Genomic DNA, 27,059 nt, shown 5'->3' with positions numbered 1-27,059 from the left:
TGACTGGATAGGACCACCGATCCTCCAAGTGGGCATGTGCTCCAGTGACCTTTTGACGTCAGAGGGCCAAAAACTCCACCCTCAGATCCATTTTGCAAGTGCAGAGGCCCGTGGCAGAGCTGCGCCTGCGCAGAAGGACCGTGACACACCTGTTTCCAATCGCCTTTCCGGCACTCCCCTCGCTCCCCTCGCCTGGGCCTCCAGCTCATCCCATAAATACCCCATCCCCTGCCTTCTGGGAGGGGGGCCTGTTTCTCTTTCTTTCTTTGTGTTTGATTGCTTTGTGCATAAACCCTCTCTCTGCTGTGGATTTTGGCATCTAGGCGTTTGGCTGGCTGGGTGTGGGGCAAAATAAACCTGGCTGGGTAGCAACTGTACAACCGAAGCTGGGGCCTGATGCGAGAGGGTAAGCTTTGAGCTTAATTTGGGAAGAACTGAGAGTGATACCCAGGCCAGCATCACACTAGCTTCTCCAAGCTGGTGTTCTCCCCTGTAAAGCTGGAGGGTTGGGGTAGATGATCTGTTCTGCCTCTAAAAGCTCTAACTTTCTAAGGACATAAATACTCATACGTATAGGTCTGATAGTGGTGTAGGTTGTTTGAAAGTCTCCTAAAATACTGATTGTCATAAGCCCAAGTTAAAAGTTTACTGAGTGACAATGCAAGTCAAAAGTTTAATATAGCGGTCTCAAAGTGATGAAATGACCCCTTTCTTTGGGCAAAACTTTCCAAAGGATGATTATAAACTTTAGGAATGATGCTTCAGCTCAGGGAAGAGTAGTCTGTGTTAAAATATTCAACTGGAGGGTGCAAGTGTTCTGTTTCAAGTAGAAGTAATGAGAGTTGAGAAGAGGTTGCAGGGTCAGGGAGGGGAAGGGGGAAGACGGATGAGTGGGCTCCAGGAGGAGATGGAGGCAGGAGGGGGTGCCAGCCAGTCCTGCCAGAGCCAAGTGTGATGTTCTTTGGAGACAAAACAGGGGAGCCCCTCAAGGGCCTCAGGGACTTGTTGAGGACAAACCCCTCCAGGAAAACCTGTCGGTGATCAGAAGTTGATTAGGAAATTGACTAATTGTAGATTTAGACGTCAGAGGGACGTTTAGAAAGCAATTAGGAAAGAAACTTCCAAAGAATAAGAATGTGGAGCCTCTGAAGTCAGGACATAGTGCTTTTAAAACTGCCCTTCTGAATAGCTGGGCAACTGTATGCCTAACACTGACGCCGCCGCCTGAAGAATAGCTGAAGTCTTCTTTGAGGGAGAAAGGCTATGCAAAGCAGATAACTTGTGCTCAGAGAATCTTTGTGCTCAGGACTCTACTGGCAAAAGGGGAGAAGGGCAGGCTGGGGAGAGCCCTGGGCAGCCTTGTTGTCACTGTAACTCCTGGAGAGAGGCTTTCAAACTTGGGTGTCTAGGCTCTGCAATTCGAAGTCAGGGCTGGCTCTGACATTTTCAGAGCCTCATGCCAAGTAACACGGCGGGGATTGGAGGGGGTGCTTCACAAACCAGGGGGAAAATCACTGCGAAAGACACTAAAACGGGAAGCCTTTTCCCTTCTGTTGAATGTCATGGTGTTTTCTACTTCTTATTTACTGTTTAAAGGAAAACTACAATTTAAAATGAATAGCATGAATTTTTAGCATCCATCTTTGTACTGTGCAGTGCCAGTTTTAAACATCACAGCGTGGAACATGTACAAAACCACCCAAATCACACACTTTCTACCCCATGGCTTGTGCACGCACGCGTGTTTTGTTCTTCCTAGAGCAGTGGAAACACTGCATGAAAGTAAAATGTTTCCTTGCTTTTTTTCACTTCTTAGCGTGCCCACATCCTACCTACATGCTCTGCCTTTAGCTCACCGAGTAGGGAGGGAGGGCCTGGAAGGAGGCGGGACCGTGGGCCGCCTTTCTGTCCCTTTCCTTCTGTCATCCTCGTCAGCATAAGCAGTTGGCTAATAGCGGGAAATAGCGAACAGCAGGAGAGAACCTGACGGGTTCCTTGTTCCTGTTTCTTAGAATGTCATTGCTTTCATTCTGTTTCGGATGGAAAGCGGGGCTTCTCGGCGCGGTCAGCCCCTCTGATGACCGGTGGCCGGCCTCGCACGCCGCGTGGCGCTCGCTCAGGCTCGCTGATCCCCGGGGCCCGCCGACAGAGCGCAGGTTCCAAGGTGCAGTTGTTACAGTTGTCGGACGGCTCCCGCAGTGTTAGACCAAGCACGGGGCCCTTCTGGGCTTGGAGCCCTTGGGACCTCAGGTGACCCGTCCACGAACGGCCCTGGCCCGTCAGTATTTCCCAGCCCAGACTTGACTTCCCACCAGTAAATTCTCCCGGTATGTGCGCTTCGCCCCCACCTCCCCGCCACCAGGGCCTGGGAAATGGAGGCCTAGGGGTGAGGGAGAGCCAGGCCCCATCACTGCTGCCGGAAGGGCCGGGTGAAGAGACGGGAGGAAACGGAACCCTGGGTCTCCCTTTCTGTCCCCGCTGTCGCTGTCAGCCACGTCTGCGTGCTCACCACCGCCACGCTGCGCGCCCGCGCGGGACAAACCCCGACAGCTGCCCCGCGCTGTAACCCTGAGAGCAGGCGCCGGCGCCTGCGGCTCTGCTCGGCGCGCATCCTCCCTCCAAGGCGCCAGGACAGGAGCCAGGCTGAGGCTGGGGCTCGCCTACCAGAGCCCCCATGGGAACCCTGTCCTTTCCAGTCAGACCCAGCAGATAGGTCCCACCCCCCCTGGGGAGGCCGGGAGAACACTCCAGCCCTTCCTGCCGTCAAAGCTGGTGCGCACTGCAGCCTAGATTCAGACCCAGATGTGGGTTAGGTGGCGTCCGGACTAGTTTTTCCATAACCTTTTCTGAAAATGGAAATTTAAGATAGGAGAGTGGTTCACAGAAGTAGTACTGTCCGGAGAGGACGGCCTGCGGATGCTAACGGTTAACAAATGGCTTCCAGGGATGAGAGCATCGCATGGCTGGGGGACAAGGTCGGGGCGGGAACGCTTCCCTACCCTCTCCTGCTCCACAGACGTGGAAAGCGGTCACGTTTGTGCAGGGGATGGTGGCAGCTCGCGGCTGGAGAGCTGGCCTGGCCCTCAGCACACCTTGACCCCATAGCCCAGGGGCCGGTGCCCTGGGGGAAGCTCAGCAGTGCTCATAGTATCGCCCCCTCTCCACAGCCATCTCCCCCTCCCTCCTTTCCCATGGAGAATGTATTTTCCATTCCGGGAACTGTATGATGCTACCCCTGGTGCAGAGGTGACCACAGGACTTGGCTAAGCCAGTTGGTGCATCAACTTTGTTGTAAAACAAGTTCCGAAAAAATAGTCTTAAGAAAAGAAAAGAAACAAAGACACTTTAAAAAATATGAAATGGAGAAAATCCTAAAACATGGCTATGAAGTTTGGGAGCATCACTCAAAACTAATGCCCCTTCCGGAAAATGCATGTACTGGTCAGTTTCCACATCTGTGAAACAAGAAGGGAGCTGGACTAAATGGTCCCCAATGTACCTTTTAGATGGAAATTCAGAGATTAAAAAATGTAAACAAACATTCAACTAATTAGTGACAGGTAAGCTGAAGGAGTCAGAGGTGAATGCCTACAACTTTGAAATGCACAACAAAACAAGAAAGAAGGATGGTGGGAGGGAGGGATGGAGAACGAACTTGTAGGTGTTACGGCAAGTCCAGTAACATGTTGATGGTGGGAGCTGGGGTGGATCTATGTTGGGGTGTTCACTGTAGAAGACTTTCGATTTGGCCACAGGGTTGAAATTTTACAATGAGAAATGCTGGGGAAAAGAATGAGTGCTTTGACATCCACTCTTCATTGACTAATGCAGAAAAAATGAACAACACAAAGTAACCCGTTCAACTGGTTAAAAAGCTGTTAGATTTAATAGATAATCTAAGATGTTGTAACAGAACAATTTCAAGCCTTTGTGTAAGAAACAAAAATTCAAAACTTCTGCGATTGCAAAAATGTTAAGGTACCAATTATTGGGTGCTTGCTGCACATCAGGACTCTGCTAAGTGTTTTCAATGAAATGTCATCCAGTTGAATCCTCACAAGCATCTATGAAGCAGGTAAAAATAGGTATTGTCCTATGTCTTTGACAGACGGGAATCTGAGACTGGACGAGCTTCTTCAAGGCCATGGAGCTGGGACCTGACAGCTGGGATTTGAATTCTGGGCTGAAGCACCTCCCCGACGGCTCTTCACTGGTACTTGATCTGCTCCGCCTGCTGCTTCAGTCTTCCTGACAGTTAGACCTCAGGTCGACGGGAGAGGTAGGCTCATACACACAGCGGTGTACTAGCCAGTCTTGGCACCTGATGGAGCAAAAACTGCGGGTGGGGACCCAGTTCAGCCCCGAGTCCTGGGCTTGGCAGCGACCTTGCCCAAGACACTTGGCAATTCTGCACCTCAGCGTCTTCGTATGTAAATAGAAGTGAACTTCAGGCAGATTGCTCCATGAAGCACTTGCTAACATTTTGGCCACGTGGAGAGGTTTGCTTTCTGCCTCGTGACATTTCTATCATCCTGTGCATTCTGCATACATCAGCTCTGGGTGCTTGGGGTGTGTCCCCCTTTCTGTGCAACCTCTAATTCCACATCTTCCTGCTTCAGTTATCTTTCTTTTAAAAGCTTTCTAAGAGTATGGTAGCCCCCATCTCATCCTGTGTGGGCAGTTTCGTACCCACCCCCGCCACTGCCCAATCCTTCTGAGAATTTCAGGGCACAGACTGACAGTCTCATCACTGTTTTTTATTCTGAATCAGCGATTTGACCCCACTGCCTCCTCATCTCCTGCAGTAAATGTCCTCTCTCCATCATGAGTCACCCCAGGCCCTTTTGATTTAATTCCTCTGTATCTAAACTACCAGGAAAACATGAACAACTGCAATGACTTTTCATAGAAGAAATGAGACTAGTGAGCAATTATTACAGAACAGGTGAGAGATAACTTCAAATGTCCTTCATCCATTCAGCTAAGATCTGTTGATGCCTTCTGGATGCCAGGCATTGTGCTGGTGCTGGAAATACCAAAATGCGTAAAAATTCAAGGAAAAAATAATCCTTCCCATCCTCAGGTTTACCTTCTAGTTGGGAGATGAGATGACGTTCTATTCGTGCATTTTGTTGGTTGTAGGTTAGTCAGTGATCAGAGGTGTGGAGAAAAACGAGGGGAGAGGGAGGAGTGTCTGTGGGCCAGGTGCGTGTGGGAGTGCGCGATTTTAAGTAGGAGGATGGGAAGGGACCCACTGAGAGGAGACCTGAGGCCAGAGGAGCTGGTGCTGTGGGAATCTGTGGGAGGAAGGTTCAGCTCAGACAGACGCTTCTATCATTACAGAAATCTGTTAGTGCTGGGTGGAGAATATGAAGTGTAGAGTATCGTTATGAACTGGATTTTACATATTTGATGTGTTTTCATCCCTTGCAGTTATTTTCTTATTGGTGCTCATATTGTCTGTTTTTGGGCCAGTGAGAGCCTCTTCAGTATTTAGCGTGAGTGAGGAAGGAAAGTCAGTGCCACGACGCTGTCCCAGGCTCTCGGAGGAGGCGGGGTGGCTGAAGCAGGCACTGAGCAACCTGCTGCGCCTGAGGAACCATTTCATGCTGCGTGCTTTTTTGTGTGCGTGCTTTTGACAGCCACTCTGTCTCCTTGCACCCCACATCCTGAATTTATGAAGACTTTAGGATTTAGTGTATGTATAGAAATAGAAAGAGGGACTGAGTCTGAGGCCAGGTTATCATGATGTAGAATATAAGCACCACGTAGCAGGAACCCGAAGATCTAAAAAGAGCACAGAATTTAAGCTCCTACGTGAGCATTGGTAGATATCCTGGACAGCTACCTGGAACTCCCGCAGACAGGCAACTGGACTGGGGAGGAGGGGAAACTGAACGGATGGCTCAGTTGTTGAATTTCCAGGCCAGGGAAAGCCATGCAATCTCCATATTTATCTACATATTTAATAAACCCGACCAACAGGCTTGAGAGCTCTTTTAAAAGCAGGGAGGGAGCCGGGTGGATGACTCTGGAATCCAGTTAGATTTGCAAATTATCATCTGTAGAAAAGCCTGCCTAGGTTTCTGGGTGAGGGAGAAGGGCCCCTCAGTGATCTGCTGAAGGGGAGAACAGGATGCTTCTGGACCAAGTGTGAGGTGCACTTGGTCTTGCAAAGGACTTTATTTCTGATTTGTATATGCATCAGAGACATCCAGAGACAAAAATCTACAACATCCAAATTGTCCTGGAAAGTCCAGGCTCTGGGCTTTCGTCCTTGTAGCTCAAGTCTCATTCTTACATAAAACATCCAGAGAGAATTTCACCTTTACAGGAAATTCACTGCAGTAACGGTCGATTAAAATAAGGCTTCTGTTCACAGAGTGAAGCTTTGAGGATCTTTTTGTGGCACACATTGTCACTGTCTTCTTGTTGTGTAGGACCCTCACCAGACACTGAATTTACTGGTGCCTTGATTTTCAACTTCCCAGCATCCAAAAGTGTGAGAAGGAAATGTTTAAGCTGCAAAAACCTGTGGTTATTTTTGTTATAGCAGCTCAAATGGACTGAAACAGAAGGGAAAACTATCATTTGAAGTGATTCCTTATAAGATGCGATTGTCTTTGCTCGGTGACTTTGTGGGAAGGTCTCAGGCGCGTAGTAATTGATTCACATTTTATTACAAAGTATGTTTTGGAAAATAAACTGATGTGAGCTAGTCACTTCATAGAAATATGAATTATGATGTTGAACCTTCTGCCTTCTGTGTTCTAATTCTCGGAATAAGAGCCGGACTGACAGGTGTTTAACCTCAATGGGAAACCTCATGCTGGACGGCCGTAGTCCCTTATGCCCCATGCTCCCCTTAGATACAAATGGAGAAATTATTTGTGCTCCATTACCAAGTGGGTTATAAAATTCCTAGTAATAATTTAGGTAACGGTAGATTTTTCCCTCGTGCATAGCACACTAACTCTCGCTGGTCCTCACCCGGGCAGAGGAGGTAAGGTACAACCCCCACGACATACCTGTCATCCTGGTCTTACCTGTGTACTTAGGTGGTGGACTCCTTGGCCATCACTGCTCCGCCGCTCCTCAGTGCCCTTGGGTCAACCCAACCATTCTGCTTAAAATGCCTGCGCGATGGGGGTGCTCAGCCTCTGCCGCACCAGAGCGCAGACGCCCTGGCCTCCCCTGCCTCCCTCAGTTCGCACGGAACAGATTTGCTGTGCTGATTCCTCAAAGCTCCCCAGGTTGAGGCTGCCGGACCTGCCTGTGGACTCTGGCGTTAAACTCACCTGGTGAGTTTGTGAGACGTGCAGAACGGCTCTCAGAGCAGACTACCAAGTCAGAATCTGCTTGGGGTGGGGTGGGGGGGTCTTGGGGAGAGCTAAATGAATCCAACTTTAAGGCAGCCTTTTTCGGTATGGGGCTGAAACACTAACCAGGCCTTAGGACTCTGCTGTGTGAAGTCCTCCGTGTGTCCCCACACTGAGGAAGGGACAGCCACAGCCTTCCGGCCGCCGAGCCCACTGGGCCGAAAGGGCTGCAGCCTTTAGCGTGACAAAGGGTGGCGCTTGGGAAACGAGGAGTTCCTGCTGGCAAGCAGATAGGTCCCGACAGTCACACGCTCTGATATGGGCCTGTCTGAACAGGAAAAGGAGGACTTTTTACTTGTCAGGAGGTCTACTTGAAAAGAAAAGAGGGAAAAAACAAAGCAAAACAAAACACTGAAATATTGCTTACTTCCTCAAGGGGAGGACACGGGTTTTGGATTGGACTCCAAAGGATGTCGAGCTCAACACGGATGTCAGTTAACTCTGTCTCATTCTGGGGCCATTTGTTTGCCGAGAACCCAAAGTCGCTCAAACCACTTGAATGAAAAGAGGGTTGATTTTAAAGACACGGTTGTGATACTTCACCCTGTGGTCATTTGTCAGCGCTGTGATCTGCGGGGCAGCTGTGCCTCACACATTGGGTTTGCAATGTCTACACAATTGGTGTGAGCGTAGAAGGGAGGTTTTCAAGGTTTGTGTGGGTCTCTCCACACGGACCGAAGACGAACTGTAACAAAACGCTGAGCGCTCAGCCCTAACTGTCAGGAAGCCCAGAAGGGACTTCGGTGTTCGCGACTCAGGACCGTGGGAGCTTGTTTATCTAGCAAGTTTCTTCTTCTTTTTTCTTTTTTCTGTTTTTTAATTTTTAAAATTGTTCAGTGCTTTATGTTGGAATTCCGCGGGTCATCTTAAAGCCTTTTGAGAAGTGGAATTTCACTTTTTAAAAAACGAGTAATTGAAACCCAGGACTACCACGCATAGGCGTTGGCATCCTGCTATGAACCTTCTGCCGCCAAGGTGCTTCCAGGGCCGAGCCCGGACCTGCCGCCGACCCGGCTGGGTTCTTAGGGGGCCGTCATCGGGGTAGGCACGCTGCCCCAGTTCCCGAAGAAGTCCATGCCCCGGGGCTGAGGTATGCTTCCTCCTTCCTTGAGCTCTGGCAGCTTTGTTCTGTGAGTTACAGAAAAGCCTGCATTAAATCTGCCTCCAGACTTCTGGAGACTTTCTTTCCCTTCCTTGCTGCAAGTTGGAAGAGGCCTGATTTTGTTGTTGTCGCTTTAAGCCTGCCTCTGAATTTACCTTCTGAATGCTTTGTTTCCCTGTTTGCAAAGGTAGGTGTAAAACTGCTACATGTTTGAAGTGGACACCGAGGCAGCCTTTTGGGAGAGCAATATTTAAAACCAAAAGTTCACGTCCATTTGCCTAGGAATACAACCCTTAGATCCACTTCTACATGCACTACAGATCCGTTGTAAAACGATTTTCACCACAGATTTTGTCGTAGCAAGTGGTGGAAACAGCCTAAATGTCCATCAATAGAAGGACTAAATAATATGTCATGGTTCATCCATGAATCAGAATGTTATGGAGCCATTAGAGAGAATGGGTGGATCAGAATGTTCTGAAATGGAACGTACGTTACTAAATGAAAAAAAAGCGAACAGGAAAGGAATGTGTGTAGTATGCACCCAGTTTGTGGGAAAAGAAAAAAAAAACATTCTTGAAGGTGCATAGTTAAGTTTTGGAAGGACATACAAAAAAACTTTTCAAAGATATTGAACATTGAAGGAAAGAACTGCAGGGAGCAGTGGACTTACTTCATTATACACCCCTAGTTCTGTTTGAAATTTTCTTATGTGTACACTCTTCACCAGAAAAAAAAAAGACATAAGTTGCACAGATCTCACACATATGAACAAAGGATCTATAGTTAGACTGAATTCAAATATTAGCTGTCACTTAACCTGTGACCTTTGAGGTACTCTCATCGCTCTGTAATTTACTTGTAGTGACCGTCACGTGTGGCAACTGTGAGGTTTAAGTTACAGAATGCACATCAGATAGAGTTGGGGTGCAAGGTACTTTCTCTGTAAACATAAATATGTAGTAATGATGACAGTGAACATTTGCTGGGTGCTCACCACATGCCAGGCTTTACGCTGTGTTAAGAGCTTTACATGCATTCATTCTTTGAATCTGTAGAACAACCCTAGGAAGTAGGTATAATTTTCATCCTGATTGTACAGATGGGGAAATGGAGGCACAGAGAGGCCAAGTAACTTGCCCAGGCAAACACAGCTAGTAAGTGGGAGAGCTAAGGATTCAAACCCAGGCTTCTGGCGCCATAGCCCAAGCTCTTTGCCACGTACATACCGGCCCTGTCCATGCTGGGCTGACAGGTCTACTCATGGCACAGTTTTGCGGCTCAGAAGAGGGTCCGTCCAAGTTTCTCAGGGGACTGCTAAGAATGTTCATAATGTCTTCTAACCACAGGGCGTGCTTTCCCGCCCACCCCACATCTGGATGCGACCATCAAAATGCCCCTGGGTGTTTTTGTGGGGACTTCTCCCTCTGCCTCTCTCTCCTCCCAGCTGGGCCCTCTCTGCCTGTGCTTCTGGAGTCACTCGCAAGAGCCCTGCTGGGAAACCTCTACTTCCAGGTGAAGCCAACAGGGACCCCACCTGTGGCAGGGGTGGGGACAGCAGTTTCTCCTGCATCTCTTATCCAGCAGGTGCCCTGAGATACTAGGAGCCGTGGAGGACCTGCTGTCTTCCGCAAGGACCATCAGGCGACACAGTTCCATCAGAATGACTTGTCTTGGGGTGGTACACCAAGTGTCTCAGGGCGTCGGTGTTTCCTTGATGTTTAACCCATGTTCTCTCAGTTGAATATTTAACCCGGCTGTCACGTGCTGCCTTTGCTAGAGGAATGGCCGGTCTTTGGCTTCCTCACCACCCGTCTTAAAACAAAGTGCCCTTAGGAATAAAAACATGATGACGTCAGCCACTGACAGATGTGTATCGTCTTAATACCAAAGCATCTTAGATCCCCATTAGTAGGGTGTTTTTCTTTCTTTGCCTCCAGAATTACTCAGAATCACCTGAGTAATCATTCCTCACTTCGCCACTATTTCCGCAGTGCTTAGCACGCACACGTGTCCCGTTTGGAAATCCCCGCCGTCTTGTGCCAACATCCCTCCACTGTTCCGATTTTCCAAACCAGGGATCGATTTTTCACTCTCGATGTGAGATTTCTTTCTCTCTTTAAGATTTCATTTTGAACAACTGTCTAGTCAAGGGCTCCTTGGGGCACCAGTGCAAGATGGGAGCAAAGACCCCAGCTTCTTGGAAAGGATCGCCCTGCGGTCATTGCAGACGCATCACCTTGCTTGACTAACCTGAGAAACAATTCAGGAGCCCTTGAGCTGCCTTTTCAAGTTTGTCGAGCTCACCGTTGGCGGTACCAGGCGCACCCTGAACTCCCAGGTCCTGCTCCTGCCGAGGGCCAGGCTGCTGCCTTGGAAGGCAGTGAAGGCAGCGAGGTTCCCTGGAAAGGAGTCTAAATTGTCCGACTTACCTCCGTCTCACCTTTATTCAGGCTCTGCCCTTGCGATCTGCCTCTTCGCACACGTAGGAATTACAAACAGACACTGGGTTTGCTGAGGTTGCAAAGTGCACCAGGTCTGATTCTAGAAAGGAAATGCTGTGACAAAGCTGGCATTGTAGAAACCGTCACTTACGGAAGCACACATTTTCTACAGCAAGAGGCTATTCCCTAAGACCAAAATCCCTCTAAAATAGACCCTCCCTTCTTCGGTGAGTAGAATATTTTCATTTTAATCTGCAGAGATGCTTCCTTTATGGGGCCATCCACAGTATTATCTGACTCCTTAGATGTTCCTCCTCATTCTTCATAATAAAAATTGCTGGTAGGCATTGGACTTGGATGCCCTAGGAAGAAGGAAGGGTTCAGCAACTGATCACTATGTGCAGAGAGGTCAGAAGGCTGGCTCTGCAGGAACGTTTTCTGCCTGTAGAGCACTGGTCTTCAGAAGCAGTGAAAGCACCAGGATTTAAGGCTACAAAACCCATAATTGTTTACAGCCTCCTGTACTAGAGTTAATGGGAAGAATGCATAACAGGAGAGGAAACTTAGTCTGTTTGCTTTCCCCTTCCTCCTGTCCGAAGTGAAAAGGGGAGTTTTTCTATGGAAGAAGCTCTTTATTGAGATCTTGATGGATGCTCCCTCCTGACGACACTGGTTTACCTCTCAGGTAATCTGGAAAGAGGACATTGGCACCTGCTTCTCCTAGAAGGCAGACTGGAAGCATGAGGTGGAAGCACGGCATCCTTCATCCACTTCATGGAAACACTAGGTGGATGGCACCAGCTCAGTCAGCAGTGTGGCGGAGCTTGACTGTGGGTGTTCAGTACAGTGTTTTCTTGCTTTCAGCCATGGTCTATAAATTCATGCTTGTACTCATTGACATGGGAGACGTAACGAAATAATCTGTTGACTGTTGCAGTGGGACTTCCCATTCCTATGAGTGTCTGACGATGCCCCCCTGGGCCAGCAGGAGACCCAGAGGGAAGCAAACGGGCCAGGAAGCACCACACTATTTCCTCTGTCGGCTTCAGGGGAGATACGTGACTTGCAGAGGAACTGAAGACCTATTCTGTGCACTGACACTAGTAGGTGAGTTAGGACCAGAGAGGGTTTTCAGACAAGGCCACTAGTTTCTGTTTGCAAAAGGAGTCAATCTGATCTTGGTTTAGGAGCTAAAAGTCCAGCAGCCTATTGAAGAAACCCAGGGTAGATTTTTGGCATCCTTTGGTAAAGGTGACATTGGAAAATGAACGCATTCAGACACTGGGATTTTCATATGTCATTTATTTAAACCAAAATCACTTTATATTTTCAAGGGGTGGATTTCAAAGATACAAAAGTAAATTCAAACCCTTTTGTTCAATATCTGTTAAAAAAAAAAGATTACAATTTTGTATGGGAGTGGACCCTGTTACGCGGGCAATTGCTTCAAATTTCTGCATGCAAAAACTGACTCATCTTGTTTTGGGATCGGCTAAAATGTTTAAGGAGCCCCAATGAAATACAAGAATTACTCTGATAAAAGACGAGAAGCATAATCACGGCTCAGTTAAGGTAAATGGATGGCGCGTGAGCCAAAGTAATGAGATCTTTGCAACCTTGCTGGGGTTCAGCAACTTGGAGCGCTGCTCTTTTGAAGCACTTTCAAAAGTACATTGTTTTATTTTAGTGACTGACACAGGTCTTGCTTATGTGTAAAAATCAGAAAAAGTGGCTTATCTGCTTAAAAATGTCCAAATTTGTTGCGTATACTTGGGCTTTGCCCAAGAACTTTGTAGGACAAAGTACTGTTGGATGCAGGTGTCGGAGTTGCAGGCGTTTTCAGATACGGCAAGTCTACTTCATAAAACATTCTAACTTACCTTTTTTTTGGGTAAGTCTATTTTGCTATATCAAGTAAGGGTTATGGATATGACCTAGATGAAAACCAGGGGGAATCAACAGTGGCAAATAAATACCAATTCTAAATGTGCGAAGAATTAGATAAAGACCTCACTGCAGACAAAGCTAAACGCAGTCTTGGATTTTGGACTCAAATCTGTCACTTAATGATTGTGTCACACTGAGCAGATTACTGAACGTCGAGGAGCAGTTTTTCATTAATGCGAGGGTGAAATGAAAACCATAAAGCATTATTCTGATTTTTCTTGCCCTGGAGGACCATGTAGGAAACAAAATTGAAATGTTTGTGAAGAAATCCAAGTGGGTAGAAATATATACAGATTTGCACATGTGTGAGAAGCTAATAACTTCTTTCATAAAACATACAGCTCCTGACATGAAACTTTCAGGTGTGTGTGATCATCACAGTAAAAGGACTTTTAGTTGTTGGCATTTAAATCCCTTGGATCGGGTACAAGTTCTACCCACCAGCTCACAGGGACTAGCCATATACGTTACAATGAAAGTTAGAATGACATACTTCTTAATTGCTTAATAATTGCCCCCAAAGACAATCACTTATATTTTGGAAGAAGCAGGACTCTAGTGAAAACACACAGACCTGAAAGCAGTGCATTAATTATTTTATTAATTTCTTCTTTTTACATTATGGGAAACATTCATCTATTTACAATTTTTTTTCCACACACAATCTAGGTAAATAAGCCTATGAAATTCCAATTCATAAAGCCATAAAAATGTTCCCCACCCCTCCATCTGAAGGCTTTCAAATGAATCTTTTTTTTTCCAAACCAAAATAATTTTTAAAAATTACATTTGGGAATTCAGATATGCTGGATTTACATTCCAGTTATTTAAAATATGCATCTAGACATGTTTTAAAAAAGAAATGGTAAATTCACAAGGATAAGGCTTAAATTAAAGTGGTAATGCACAGTAAAACATTAAGGAAACATCTATAAATAACAGAAATATATTACAAATAAATTAGTTCTATTTACCATTTCAAATATTAAAAATCTGTAATCCATTTCTTCATCTCTCTTTACAAAAAGGTTATGTGAATTGTATGGAAACATCTGCAAAAAATATAATAAAACTTAATTTCTTTGAATGTTTTTTGATGTGGGAGACAAGCTTCTCTTGTAATCCCCCCACCCCAAGAAAATGCCCAAACACCTTTATACCAAAGTTAAACAAAATAAGTAATTTTCAGGGTACATACATTTTCCATTATGAACTTAAAAAACATTTCTACAAATTACATCAAAAAGAACAATGTAACAAAGGTTATACTCATGGATGTCAGTTTAAGGGGGCAGGTGGTTAACAAGCAGCTTTATGTAGGGTCATGTCTTAACATCAATAATTAGCTTTCTATAAAGTGTTTGTACAATTTGTGTTTTGAAGGAAGGCAAAGGTCATGGTGCCTGTAGGCATTCAGCTAAAAGATTTAAAATTCTTACCAAAAATAGCTTATGAATATACAAATACCATTCACATAGACAAGATAAATAGGCCGTCTCTTGTCTCTCTTTAAAATATCCTGGGCTAAACCAGTTTCCAAAGACAATATTGTAGGATGATCTTGAACCGTATTAGAAATCTATTTCTTAATCCAAATCAGGGCACAGAGCTGTGGTTGGGAACATGGGTCTTCAAATAGATGCTGCCGCCTTCAGGTTAACCTGTGAGTTCCAAGCCATTTTCAGGACTGAATGGGACCATAGTCTACCCAACGTGGCAGTCGGCCTTACTTGTTGCCAACTCTGTGTGGCCTTCCTTGGCTGCTACAAAGTAAAGAAAAGGTGGATTCTTTTTAAAACCACCAAATACGTGAGCTCAAATTCTCTGCTCCAATTTTACAAAGCACTTGAGGCGCCTTGTTCTCCCTAGCTAAAAGTTGGTTGGTTGGTTTTTAAATAAGTTAGTAGCCCTTTTCTAGTAAACCACAGCAGTAAACGTTTGTGCCCTGTTTGTAAAGATAGCTCAAAGCATCAATGGCTCTGAGAGGTAGCGAATTCTCTAGTGGTTTTAGAATATGTCCACGAACCTAGTTGTTGCCAGAACCCATCACCTCTCTTAATTTCTTAAATTAAATTAAATTAGCACCTGGCTATGAGAGTGTTTTTTTTTTTGTTTTTTTGTTTTTAAAAGCTTCTCTGGTGCAAGTATACTTGATGTATGTTTTTAAAAGCCTGTCATTTTTCAATGGTAATTTCTAATGCTTTAGGGAGCTGGATAAAATGCCAGTGATCCTTTAAGATCACCTCACTCCAAATGTTTAAACTGCTTCGAGTAAGGGCATTTAAAGGTAACTTTAGCTGGATGCAAAAGTCATACTGCCCATCCAAAAAGACAGAAAAGTTAAATCAACATTCTTGGCCAAAAGCCTGGGTTTCTTTCAATGTTTAGGAATCCTCCCCCTCCACGTGGCTGCTGAAACTGGCAGGTCAAATGTCTTCTCGCTCTACCTGGGGCCTCAAGAGGATTGGCAGCTCTTTGGAATGAGACTACCTGTCTGTTGGGACAAAAAGCCTATTTGATCAGTTGGACACGGGACAAGATCCTTATTCCGGGGTATATGATAGGACTCTGTGTAGCAGTGAGAGAAGACTGATGGAGAAAAACGTATGCCATGTGAACTACGGGGTTAAAAGAGACAGATGTGTAGCATTCAAAGGGATGATGGGAAAATCCAAACTCTTCTCAGAAAACAGCCCGGCTGCCATTTACAGCACTTTGTAAGCAGAGATGTACTTGTGTATGTGGAATTAGGTAGGCCCCCCGGGATGAACACGAACAAATTAATAGAACCAACACTTTCCCCTTTAAAGACCCGCCCCCCACCCCACCCCCCACCACCCACCACAACAACAATATAATATACATAGTACAATAAAAGTTGATAAAACACTTCAGGTCTAAGTTTTCTTAGTACTAGGACCAAAAAAAAAAAAAAATCCCTTATGTAGTATCTTAAACTCTCAGTGCTTCCTTTGTCTTGCCTATTCGTGTTATTGCCTTTCGGAATAGATTGATGTCCCTGAAAGATCGAATTGACAATCTTCTGCTGATTGAGACGTTTGAAGCCGTGACTGATGACGGACAGTGAGGCAGTTTGTGCAGCTGTGAAGGATGCAGCTACCCCCAGCACCCGCGATGTTGCTCCTCTTCCTCCCCCCACTACACGTCCTGGTCCCCCAGCCCCAGCCCATCTCCGTCCCCTCCCGGTGTGTCACTCGTGGCCTCCGCTGACAGGGTGTGACCTCTGAGGGTGGAGAGAAAGTGCTCCGTCGGCTCGTGTCGGGGACACGGAGGGGGTCGGAGCCCTCGTTCCTTTCCCGTGGAAGACCGCGAGGGCCCCGAGGGTCCCCCTGGGAGACTGGATTTCTGAAATACCCTATGGGTTGATATTGCTGAACTCTAGGGACAGACTAGCTCGAGAGAACTGAGGATGGCGGGGACCTACAGGGGCCGCTGCTACGCGGATGGGCGGGCGGGCGAGCCGAGAACGGAAAGGGGGGCGCTCGGGAGGAGGCGGGGCGGCGGGGTGCGCGCGGGGGCGCGGGCGGGGCGGCGCGGCGGCGGCGGCGGCTGCGCTCAGAGCCGGGTCTGCGCCTCGGGGATGTAGATCTCGATGCTCTCGGCGCTCTCGGTGGCCGAGTTCTGGCGGACGGACGCGGCGCGCTTGGCGGCCATCAGGCGCTTGCGGGCCTCCTGGCGCTGCGAGCTCTCCAGCGAGCGCTCCCGGATCAGCGGCGCGGGGCCCTTCGCCGGCTTCTTTGGCACTGGAGGAGGGGCCCTTCTCTCCTGATCAAAGCAGAAGGTTCAGGACATTACACAGCTTCTCAGGACAAGCTTGGGAAAAACTGGGATAGGTCAGTAGTTAGCACACAGGTTTTGTTTTGTTTTGTTTTGTTTTTAACCTAATAGGTTAGTTCTGATCTGCACACTGTCTATTTTTATATATCATAGGTATATTTTCTTCTTCATTATTCTGGCTTAGGTATGCAAAAGATGCAGGAAATAAAAAACACCGATAAGCTTAAGGCCAAGGGTAAGGCTGGAAGGCAGAACTAGGTCTCTCCAAGGCAAGGATGTGGGTATTCAAAATGCCCCCTGCTGAAAGGCTGCCGCCCCCAGCACATTTAGTGTGCTTTCTCCCTGGAGGCTCCAGACTCTTCCGGCTGCCAGAGATGGGGCAGAGTGGCAGGGGCAGCCTCTTAGAACTGCATCCCCTCTAAGGAGGGAGGCAGCGGGTGCCAGCTGGCTCAGTTTAAAAGCATCACCGCCCGCTCCCTGGGCCCACCCAACCTTAAACAACCAAACGAGGAAGAAGAGATGATAAGACTGTGTTCGTTTAGCTTTGTTGATGCCACAGTGAGTTACACCCGTTTGCACATCACACACAGACACACAGCAATATACTCGGCAGGGTCACCCCGGAGGGAGGACTTGGACGGTTCCTACCCTCGGGGGTGGCGTCAGCTCCAAGATGGCCCCTAAAACATCCTGCTGGGACTGTACTCTTTAAGGGCCTTGGGGTGACTGGTGGCCCAAAAGGCAATTCCATCACAGGGACAGACACCGTGCCGTGAAAATTTACAACAAGACACAAAGAGTTCACCCCCCCCCCCCCAACAGCAGCAGCAAACTAGAAAACGGCTGGATATTTTTAAAAGCCACTGCAAACACAAAAGCCATTCATCATTCGGGTGGGGAAAAAAGTATAGCGGGGAAAAAAGGGAATCACACCACAAAGGAGTTTCAGGGAAAAGACGGTGAGTTTTCAGGCTACAAAAAGGTCCACGTGAATCTGATGTTTTCATTTTTAAAAATAAAATACCCTAAATTCTCATAAAACTAAAGGTGAGAAGTATCTTAAAATATGGATTCCATGATTCACCAAAGGGCATTCTTAACACTCAGGTTCCTCACAGCAGTTCGTCTTTGCCCAGGTGGGTGCAGTGCATCGTTAAACTTACCACCTTGGAGTTGCCCACGGGCTGTTTAAGGTGGAGTCTTGTGAGCACAGGGTGCAAACGCTATTCCACCAACTCTGATTGTGTTTGTTCATTTTTCCCCTCTAGTTCGTGGGGTGATGAAGACATAAAGTGAGTGAAGACTTTGAAATCAAGTTACCTAATGATTTACTGTGTAACTGTCACTGGGTTACAGATATCAATTCTTAGCTTCACTGCTTTTGGACATCTAAAATCTTCATTGTTGAGCAACTCAGTGGATACTTTTAAAAGTATGACTATTGGAAACATTTTAGTCATATTTTCCTTTCCTTGCACATTTTATTTTTTTAAAATAATTTTTTAAAAAATCAATGAATGAGAAATTAGATGGATCAGCTCCAAAATCTAAATAACCAGTATGTGTGCACATCTTAGTGTCTTCTTAAAATAAGACCAATTTAAGAGCTTATTTAGCAGAGAGTTTAAGACACAGATTAAATAAAAGTAGATTGAGTGCAAATGTCTGACTTCCCAAGTGAGAGGCCACCCAGACATCACTGGTACTTTGATGCTTAACACTAAACCCCCCAGGGTTGACGGTGATAGAACTGGAGATGAGGGACCCTGATGGTGACAGTGGTGGCCTCTTCGATTATGCACCGTCCCTTGGCACTGGGATTCTCCTGGCAGCCCACTGAGTCTGAGAACCCTTATATTATGATGGGTGGCGACAGAGTGGATTGGACCGCCCTTCGCTCTCTGGTAGGTGAAGGTATCAGAAAAGGGCATCACAGGAATAGCTGTGCCTAATTTTTAGAAGCTGAATCTCTTAGAAACATTTGACCTCAGGCCATAGGATAGCAAATCATTTTTTTAAAAAAAAGTCATGCATGCCAGGGCAGCCTGCGGAAGTGGACATTGGATACCTGTGAGAGCCTGCTGGAGCCACCATGATCAAGTGTAAAAACTGCAGTTTATTAATTCAAGTCAAAGAATTTGAGTCTTTATTTCTAAGCTCTTGCACGAGGAACTCAGGGAGCAATATTCCCCAAGGCAAATCCACCAAAAGTAAAACTCTTTAAAAAAAAAAAAAACCCAACATTTATGATTACTGTGAAACTTTATGGTGTGTATATTTTTAGACTTGAACAGCAGTGGTTTCTTTATTACTATATTTATGAAATGATTATCAAAGTCGGTTAGTTTTTCAGGCTTCCTATTTTCTCGGAAACACATCCTAGGGTGTAAGGAAGTTGAACTCTTGCTCTATGTAATCATGCACTGAAGATGTCATTTATTTTAGTTTAAAAAGCAAAAGGGAGGCAGTTCCTTCCAGTGACTAAAATGGTTTAACTTAAAGTTTAATTAACAAAAAAGCCACATTCCCATTTTCCAATTCACAAAGACAAGTTTTTCTTTAAAAATATGCCTGAAACATATTACAGATAATATCCCAAATGATTACTATGTAAACATTGTCATTACAATGAAATTAATATGATATCAGCTCCATTTCACATTGTAAACAGCAAGACTGAAAGCAGAAGCCTATTTAGACTGTCCAGGGTTTGTGCAGGTTTTTAAATGAACCATACAAAATCTACATTGTTCTACCTTCTTGTCAAGAGGATCCATCTGTTTCCAATTATTGGCCTTTAACTGATGAAGTTCATCAAATTTCATACTAATATTTTCTATGGACAACTGCAGCATGTCCCAGAACCCCGCCAAATCCTGGTAGGTGGGCCTTGGATGAGCATTGAGATTCTGCACAAGAGAAAAAAAAAAAAAATTCATGCTCTAGAGGTGATCTGTGACAACAAGCAGAGGACCAAAGTGGCATTCTCAAATATTTCAAATAACATAAGGACGCTGAGTTCCTTTTGGTTTGCAGACAGGAGATAAAAGCAGGGCTACAAATGGTACTTTATTTAAAACGCTCTAGGTACATATGTTTTATGTGATATATATATTCACTTTTATTAAGGAATAACTGACAAAGAAAATTATAAGTCTAACTTGTGATGGTACAAATGGTACACTTGTAATTTAAAGTGTACAATGTGATGGTCTGATGGACACATACATTGTCTCCCATCGAGTTAACACATCATCACTTGACATATTTATCTTTCTCTGTGTGTGAGAACCTTTAGGTTCTACTGTCTTAGCAAAGTTCAATTATACGATACACCATTATCTGCTGCAGTTACCACGCTGTACGTTAGAGCCTCAGACCTTACTCATCTTAATCCTGAAACTCTGTACCATCTTACCAACCTCTCCCTATTCCCCTGGCCCTGAGCCCCAGGCAACCACTTTTATACTCTCTGTGAGTTTGACTTTTAAAAAGATTACACTTCAAATGATCATTTTACACATGTCTGACTCAGTGATTCTCAATGTCAAGGTTGTAAAACATTTCTTCTGTAAAACAACACCTATGGATAAGGGCTGGTGGGAGAGGCTAACCATGTGAAAAATCCCAGAATGTATGATCTGTGACAAAATGCATTTAAAACTAGATTTAAATGAAAATGCCATCTTAGAAAAAAAAGACAGTAGATTATTATTCAGTCAGTGTTTGACTCCATGACATCCAACATATTCCAGAGAACAGATAAGGAATCTGAAATAAGATTCATTTTAATACTCGTGTTGCATGAATTAGTAGGGCAAACAAATAAGTAATAAAAGAACTGGATTTTTCAAAGTACTATGTGTTTAACAATTAAGACATTACTAATAGAGGAAGTCATGTTATCATAAGCACTTGGACAAAATCATTTGGAAATGAATTAGCTTTAAATCAATTATAACACAATAGGACAAATGTGAGAACACATCTGAACATGCACATAGACGTCTGTAGTGATGCATCTGATAGATAATACGAGCTTTTCTTTGGTGGTTAAGGACTGACTCTCTTTGCCCTCATCCACACACCACCGTGTGGCTCCCCCTCAGCCCACCTCCAACCTGCTTGTCACACTTCACACCTCCGTTCCCTGGCGGCCAAGGAACGGGAGCCCAGCGGGAACTAGGAAACTTCAAAGCTGGCTTGAACGACGCTGACCTTCCCTAGAAAGTCTGCCAACTTTTCAAAACATTTTGCCTGCAGTTTCATCTCCCAAATCTGCATGGTGTTTGCCTTCTATTTCCTAATGTACCTGCTCCTTAGATAATTCCTTTAAAAGTGTGCTGTGTTTGCTCTGTAGCATGTACTTATTGGCCTCCACGTGCATATTTTGGCCAGTTTGAGAAATATAGCTTTATATGAACTTTCTGACATTTAAAGAGCAAAGAATCATTAGTTAAGATCAGTGACACATGAGCGAGTTTACAAATTAGCAAGAATTCTGTACCCGACACATAGCGAAGTTCAGTAAACTATTGGTTGAATCACATATCAATACACTTACTAATATATATTATCTCATGATCCACACTAGATTTTCTGAGAAGGTGAAAGAAAGGTCAATTAAGTTTTGCCAAAGGAGGGGCAGTGAACTCTAGATGTGGGAGGTGGGGATAAGGAGGAGGGAAAGGATAGCCCCAAAGGGAGGTTTCCAAAAGAAAAGCCTGGGAAGAGGGGTGGAAGGCACCACCTTTGTATACTTTATATTTTCTCTAGGGTGAGCCTCATCTAGATGAACCCCATTCCGTCTGTATTTGTCCTTGGTAACAAGACGATGTGGTTGAGACGCTAAAACCTTAGTTTGGGTTGGTTAGATTGCAAGTGATTATGGTTTCACCTTCCACAAGAAAAGCAAGTTGCTTTTTATTTTCTGTATTTTAGTTCCAGCTGGACCATTAATTAACTAAGAAAAGCCTTTTTTTTTTTTTTTTTTTTTTTTTTTTTTTTGGTGGAATAGCACTTGTGGAGATGGTAGCATTAAAAAAAATTATGCGAGGAAGCTCTTGCCGTTGTGTTTTGCTGTCAGTGTTTTAAAATGTCTTTGATGCTGGGTTTTTTTGTTTTTGTTTTTGTTTTTTGTCTCTTTGTTCTGCTTTATTTAGTTTTCTGTATGTTCAAGAAGGATGAACAATTCATTTCTCTCATCTATATTTTTTGATGCCCTCCACCTCTGACTCTTAAATTAAAACAGAGACTCTGATAAGGGATTCAGATGGCTGAACCTGATGACTATTTCAGAAAGAAACTCATTATCCAAAATGATTTTTTCTGTAATATTGTTTTTGAAATATCAGGTTGTTCCATATTTTGGTAAGAATAATGAAATCAGAGATGTCTGTGCAGGCCAGGAAAATGGAAAGTTTTCAATTACAAAAAAAAAGGCAGGAAATGGAGTTTTAACTTGATTGAATTTTTCTTCCTAGATTAAGTATAAAATAAATAATTTTGAGAAAAGCAGGAAATACAATTCATCAGAAAATTCTCCATTCCAGGTAAGAGAGTCTGATGAGCTCTGACTTGGTTCAAGATCAGTTTTACTTTAGTTGGACCAAGCTTGCTGACATGTTTCTTCTCGTGATATGACCAGGGAAATGATGCGAAATGTTACCTACCAGGTTTTCTTCACACAATTCTCTGAACTGGTAGAATTTCTGGGCCATAAGAAGTTGGGCACTGCCCACTGCAGTTCGGATTTTCCCTAGAACTGAAAAAAGCAAACATACAAAAGTTTACACACGATATCTCACTGCTGAGATTTAGTCTGGTAAAGCAAAGAGGAAGTTAAGCTGTAGTCATTAGGGGGCACCGTCATGCACGCTGCACGCGCAGGCGCACACTGCGCCGGCGGGGCGTCACTCCGCGGCTCTGTGTAACCGAGGCTCCCAGGTGAAAGCACAAAACCGACTTGGAAGAAAACACGTGGTCATCATGCATCTTAGGAATAACGGAGTTTTCCATCACAGCCCTGGATGTTACTAAGAGAGGAAGCAGTTTCTTTTTGTTTTGTTTCCCTTTTACTGCAGGATGAATCTCAAGTGTTTACCAGGATAGTTATGGATTTATTTGTGTTGGCAGTCACGAACTGCTAGCTTATTTTTCTAATTCTAATCCAAGCATAAGGAAAGCAGCCCTAACTTGGAGGGGGGTCTCTTGGCACTCACCATGTCCCATCCATAGCCTTCATTATTTTCCCGGAGCTCAGTCACTGGTACTGTCAGGAAAAAGCCATGGCCAGTTGAGAGATTTTCTAAGGAGTGAACATTTTCAGCCTGTTGCCTAGGGAACACCAGCACCGTCCCAGCTTTTCCACTCCACAGACGCACGTTATTGTTCATTTGGGTTTAATTCCCTATGCACTGTGCAGACATTCTTCCCCTTTGCGAACCTTTCAGCTGACTGACGTGCGGAGACGGGGCGGGGTCCTCCGCACAAAGTGGTCCCCAGCTCGGCATCGTCCCCGAGGCTCCCCCTCCTCCCGGTGGGGACGTGGCCCCGCTGCCACCGGGCAGGTCTCCGCACGCCCTCCAGGTCAGGAAGGATGGGGAGAAGGCGCCCACGGAGAAAGCCAGAGGGGAGGCTCCTCCGCGGGCGCCTGCCGGGTTGGAGATCTTGGGAAGGATTTTATGGGACTGAAGCAACATTTCTGCTGCTGCCGTTTTGTCCTGAATTCACCGAGTCTGAGAGTGGAACTAGGTCTCCCTTTCTTGACCTCATTCCCCACAAAGAAGAAAACAAAACGAAAAGCAACTTCATGTTGGCCCAGGGTTTCCCAGTCATCTGCTTCCCTGCTTAAAACTGCCAGGCTGGAGAGTCGTTTCGGATGTGCCCTCTACCCGGGCACTGCGCAAATGCTTCAGCTTTCCCGCGCTGGTAACGCAGGGCATCGCTTCGCTTTGTTTCGTTGGAGGAAGGGGGAGTAATTAGGTTTATTTATTACGATTATTTTTTTAATGGAGGTACACTAGGGATTGAACCCAGGACCTCGTGCGTGCTAAGCATGCGCTCTACCACTGAGCTCGCCCCTCGGGCAGGACCGCCCGTCACAGCACCCAGCTGAAGGGCAGAGACCTGCCTCCCCGCCGGTGGCCAGGGGCTCCCCCTTGAGAGCCGTCCGGCAGCAATTCTTCAGGCCTAGGTGTTTACATTTTTTCAATCTGCTTTTATGATCTTTCGGGATGGTTACCCTTTTCCTCTTTAACTGATCAGTCACGTGTGGGAGGCCTCCTCTCCCTTCCTCAACCCCCCAAAGCAGAAAGGACAGCATGTTGAGACACAGGGCACCATGGAAGTTAAGGGTTCAGGCCCTCAGCTGGCCAAAGGTCAACTGGAACACTGACCCTGGGCAGGTCACCTAATCTGGTTTTTTCCCCTTAACAGAGGCACTGGGGACTGAACCCAGGACCTGTGCGAGCTGAGCACTGCTCTACCGCTGAGCTGTACCCCTCTAATCTGTTTTCTTATATGTAAAATGGGGCTGAGGGTCGCTATTGGTAGGGTTGTTGTAAAGGTTAAAAGCAGCAACGCATGTGAATAGCTTAGACTGTATCTGATTATACAGCAAGCACTCAATAAGTGTCTGTTAATATCGAGGACCAAGACACCACACCATGGGTATGCGATCGTGGACCCCATGTTTGCTCTGCCCAGAAGAGGAAAAACCCCAAAGTCTGGATTATATTCAAGGGTGACCAGCATCCTTGGCTGTCTAGGACAGGTACGGGCTTTGGAAGACCTGTCCCAGACCAGAGACGGATCGGAGAAGGCACTTCCTAAGTGAACACTTGGCTTTAGGCAAACCCTGAGGTTTCTGGAAACCTCTCTAAATGATCTTGTCAAAGGGCAGGATGGACATCAGCAAATCTCAGAATGATCCCTGAAAGTTTAGACATAGAACCCAGGTCTCCAGCCTGGGTTTGCCTAGCTCCTGGGTTCTGTAGAGAAACTCAGGGTATCTGGGTAGACCTCAAGACTTTGAGCGGATGGTTCTCATTTACATCCAAATACCCAAGCTACATAATAGAACGTCAGAGCAAGACCAGCTGAGTAAGACAGTGATTCTCAAATGAGGAGGAAGCCCCGCTCTAAGCGTTCAGGGGCCAGCCAACCACTCAGGTAGGGGCTAGCTTGGAGGGCTTCCTGGAAGAAAAACAGGGGACTTCTGTCTTCCTTCAGCTTGGTCGGGTGGGAGTGAAAACACCGGGGGTGGAGTCGTGGTCCTTCTGTTTCCCGGGTTTTTACCATCTTGTTCTTTGAATGGAAATTCCCTGCTGGCTCCGGGATTCCTGGAATTTCCAGTGTCCACCCAGGTGAGCAGCTTCCCTAGGCCCAGGGTCGGGGAGATGAGGGTTTGGATTCAAGAGGGAAAGCATGAGACAGGAGGGCCTGGGACCCGCAGACAGTAACTCCCACCTCTGCGCCCTTCACGCTTGCTGTTCTGGAGAACTAAAAACTCCCTGCAGGAAAGAAACTGATAGCTCTTGTTTTGTTTTGTTTTTCCTTAGACACTCCCTTGGTGAGTGAAAGAACTCTTTCCTCCTGAAAGTAAATTTCATATTTGTCACACAGGCCTGGAGGAAGGTTAGTTCAAAACACAAAGCCAGGAAAGTCGGTTGGAAGGCCATCGCCATTTGGTTTTTGCAAAAATCTGCCTAGTTGTAATATTATTACCTTGTATTTCAAAGCACTTTCACATACACATTGAATCTGAGCTTCACAAGACCCTGGGAAGCAGGGCAGATAGCATCATTTCACTTGAAAAAAGTTGCCTTCCCTGGGGACCGGGTCCAGCTGTGCCCTTCCCTCCCAACATTTACTGAAAATCGGGTCTGAAACTACTTAACTGATGGCATGTCAGGGTGATGTCCTTCCTTTATCCACACTCTGTAGCCAGTGCCCATGGATAGGGAGGGGGGCAGCTGTACCAAGTCACTGGGGGAATCTGAAGAAGTTCAGCAAACCTGATCCCTGTCCTACATGGGGCTGGAGGGCGGAGCATATCTACAAGAAGTCATTGTCGCACGAAGACATCTCAGTCAGTTAAAGAACAGAGGAGCCGGGATCCCATGAAATAGACGGCGGGTGTAAGGTCCAAGTTTTGGTTTTTCTTTCAAAGACTGCATTGTAGTGAGAAGCAGAGAAAGACAAAATAGTCCTTTATGAAAACTGTGATTTCACAGCTCCTGGCCACAGTCAATCAAAACCCCAGACATCTAGAAAGGAGCACACCCCTTGCCTCCCATTGACCCCCACGGGGCATCATTTTTATCTGGGGAACAAGGAGGTGATATAAAAGGCATAGGGGTGAAGAGAAGGAACAATTTCTCTGAAGTGCTGTGGCTGCGAAGGAAAACAAAGGCCGTTTCCTTTGGGGATATGAATGAATTTTTGCTGAGTCAAAACCAGTGTTCCACATCTTGTGAGGAATTTGCTAAGGATCAAGCGACTCCTGGCTAAGAAACCAAAGCAGAATCATCCCATTCCCCGGTGGATCTGGATAAAAACTGGTAATAAAATCAGGTCCAGCTCCAGTCGGAGCCCCTGGAGAAGTCAGAGCCGATGTTACAAGGCACTCCACGGGAGATGGCGCACACAGGGATGCGGCCTCCCGGTCGCCAGCATCTCAGCGTATCGAGCTGGAAACATCACTATCTGGTCAGCTGGACATGTCTTACTGGGAAAACGACTTTTCTCTTTGTTTCTATGTTTCTGTGCCAGTAGGTTGGTTCGGTGACAAATATGTGTGGCCCTTTGGCTGAAAAAATCCGTAAGCATAACTTACACAAGCATTTAATGTTCCAAGAAGGGCTAGGGCCCCCGAGCTGAAAAGTCAGAAGCACTGGTTTCTTTGCTTCCAACTCTACCGCCTGAGCCAGCTCCATGGTCACCAGGCCCCCGTGGTGATCAAAGAGAAGAACTGGCACATTTCTTATATCCCCAGTGGCGCGTCCCTGAAACCTAGACACGGCATATCAACACAGCCAGTCCGTCTGGCTGTCCCACCACAGGTGAGGCTTCTACGGTGGACGTGCTCGGTGGACACCTCCCAGGCCCCGCCTCCTACCGTAATTCACCTAGTATGCTCCCTCTCCTCTCTAGCTTTCTGCTTAACACACCGGAAAGAGTGCAGGCACTGGAGTCAGAAAAGCCACCTAGCAGCTGCGGATCTTGGGGAAATTTACTGTGTCACAGACTCTGTTTTCTTTATCTGTCCTGTGATCATCATATCTTCTTCATAAGATTGCCGATTATTTAATGAAATAATATATGGTTGGAGGCAGCAGGAATTGTAACTCCTCTGCCCTATCAACATTCTTTGGTTCTGGGTTTAGC

At 46.0% G+C, this 27,059-nt stretch overlaps 1 protein-coding gene across 9 annotated transcripts in view; it reads right to left on the bottom strand.

Annotated features, from left to right (window-relative positions):
* Positions 1 to 11,785: 11,785 nt before the first annotated feature.
* The window catches only part of DLGAP1 (DLG associated protein 1), a 383,227-nt gene continuing 367,953 nt past the window's right edge, over positions 11,786 to 27,059 (bottom strand). For 2 of the 9 annotated variants that reach the window (XM_074352494.1, XM_074352493.1), the window contains exons 8-10: positions 22,343 to 22,434; positions 19,427 to 19,579; positions 11,792 to 16,658 (exon numbers count right to left, since the gene is read on the bottom strand). In XM_074352494.1, coding sequence (XP_074208595.1) covers positions 16,449 to 16,658; positions 19,427 to 19,579; positions 22,343 to 22,434 — 455 coding nt within the window. In that variant the 3' untranslated portion in view covers positions 11,792 to 16,448. Of the gene's footprint in view, positions 16,659 to 19,152; positions 19,580 to 22,342; positions 22,435 to 27,059 lie in introns of those variants that run through there. The other 7 variants (XM_074352499.1, XM_074352500.1, XM_074352496.1 and 4 more) reach the window with 6 other exon arrangements.

This window comes from Camelus bactrianus, chromosome 24 (genome assembly GCF_048773025.1).
Source record: "Camelus bactrianus isolate YW-2024 breed Bactrian camel chromosome 24, ASM4877302v1, whole genome shotgun sequence".
NCBI classification, from domain to species: Eukaryota; Metazoa; Chordata; class Mammalia; order Artiodactyla; family Camelidae; genus Camelus; species Camelus bactrianus.
The sequence above is the reverse complement of the archived record's forward strand: the minus strand, read 5'-3'. Positions and strand labels throughout refer to the sequence as shown.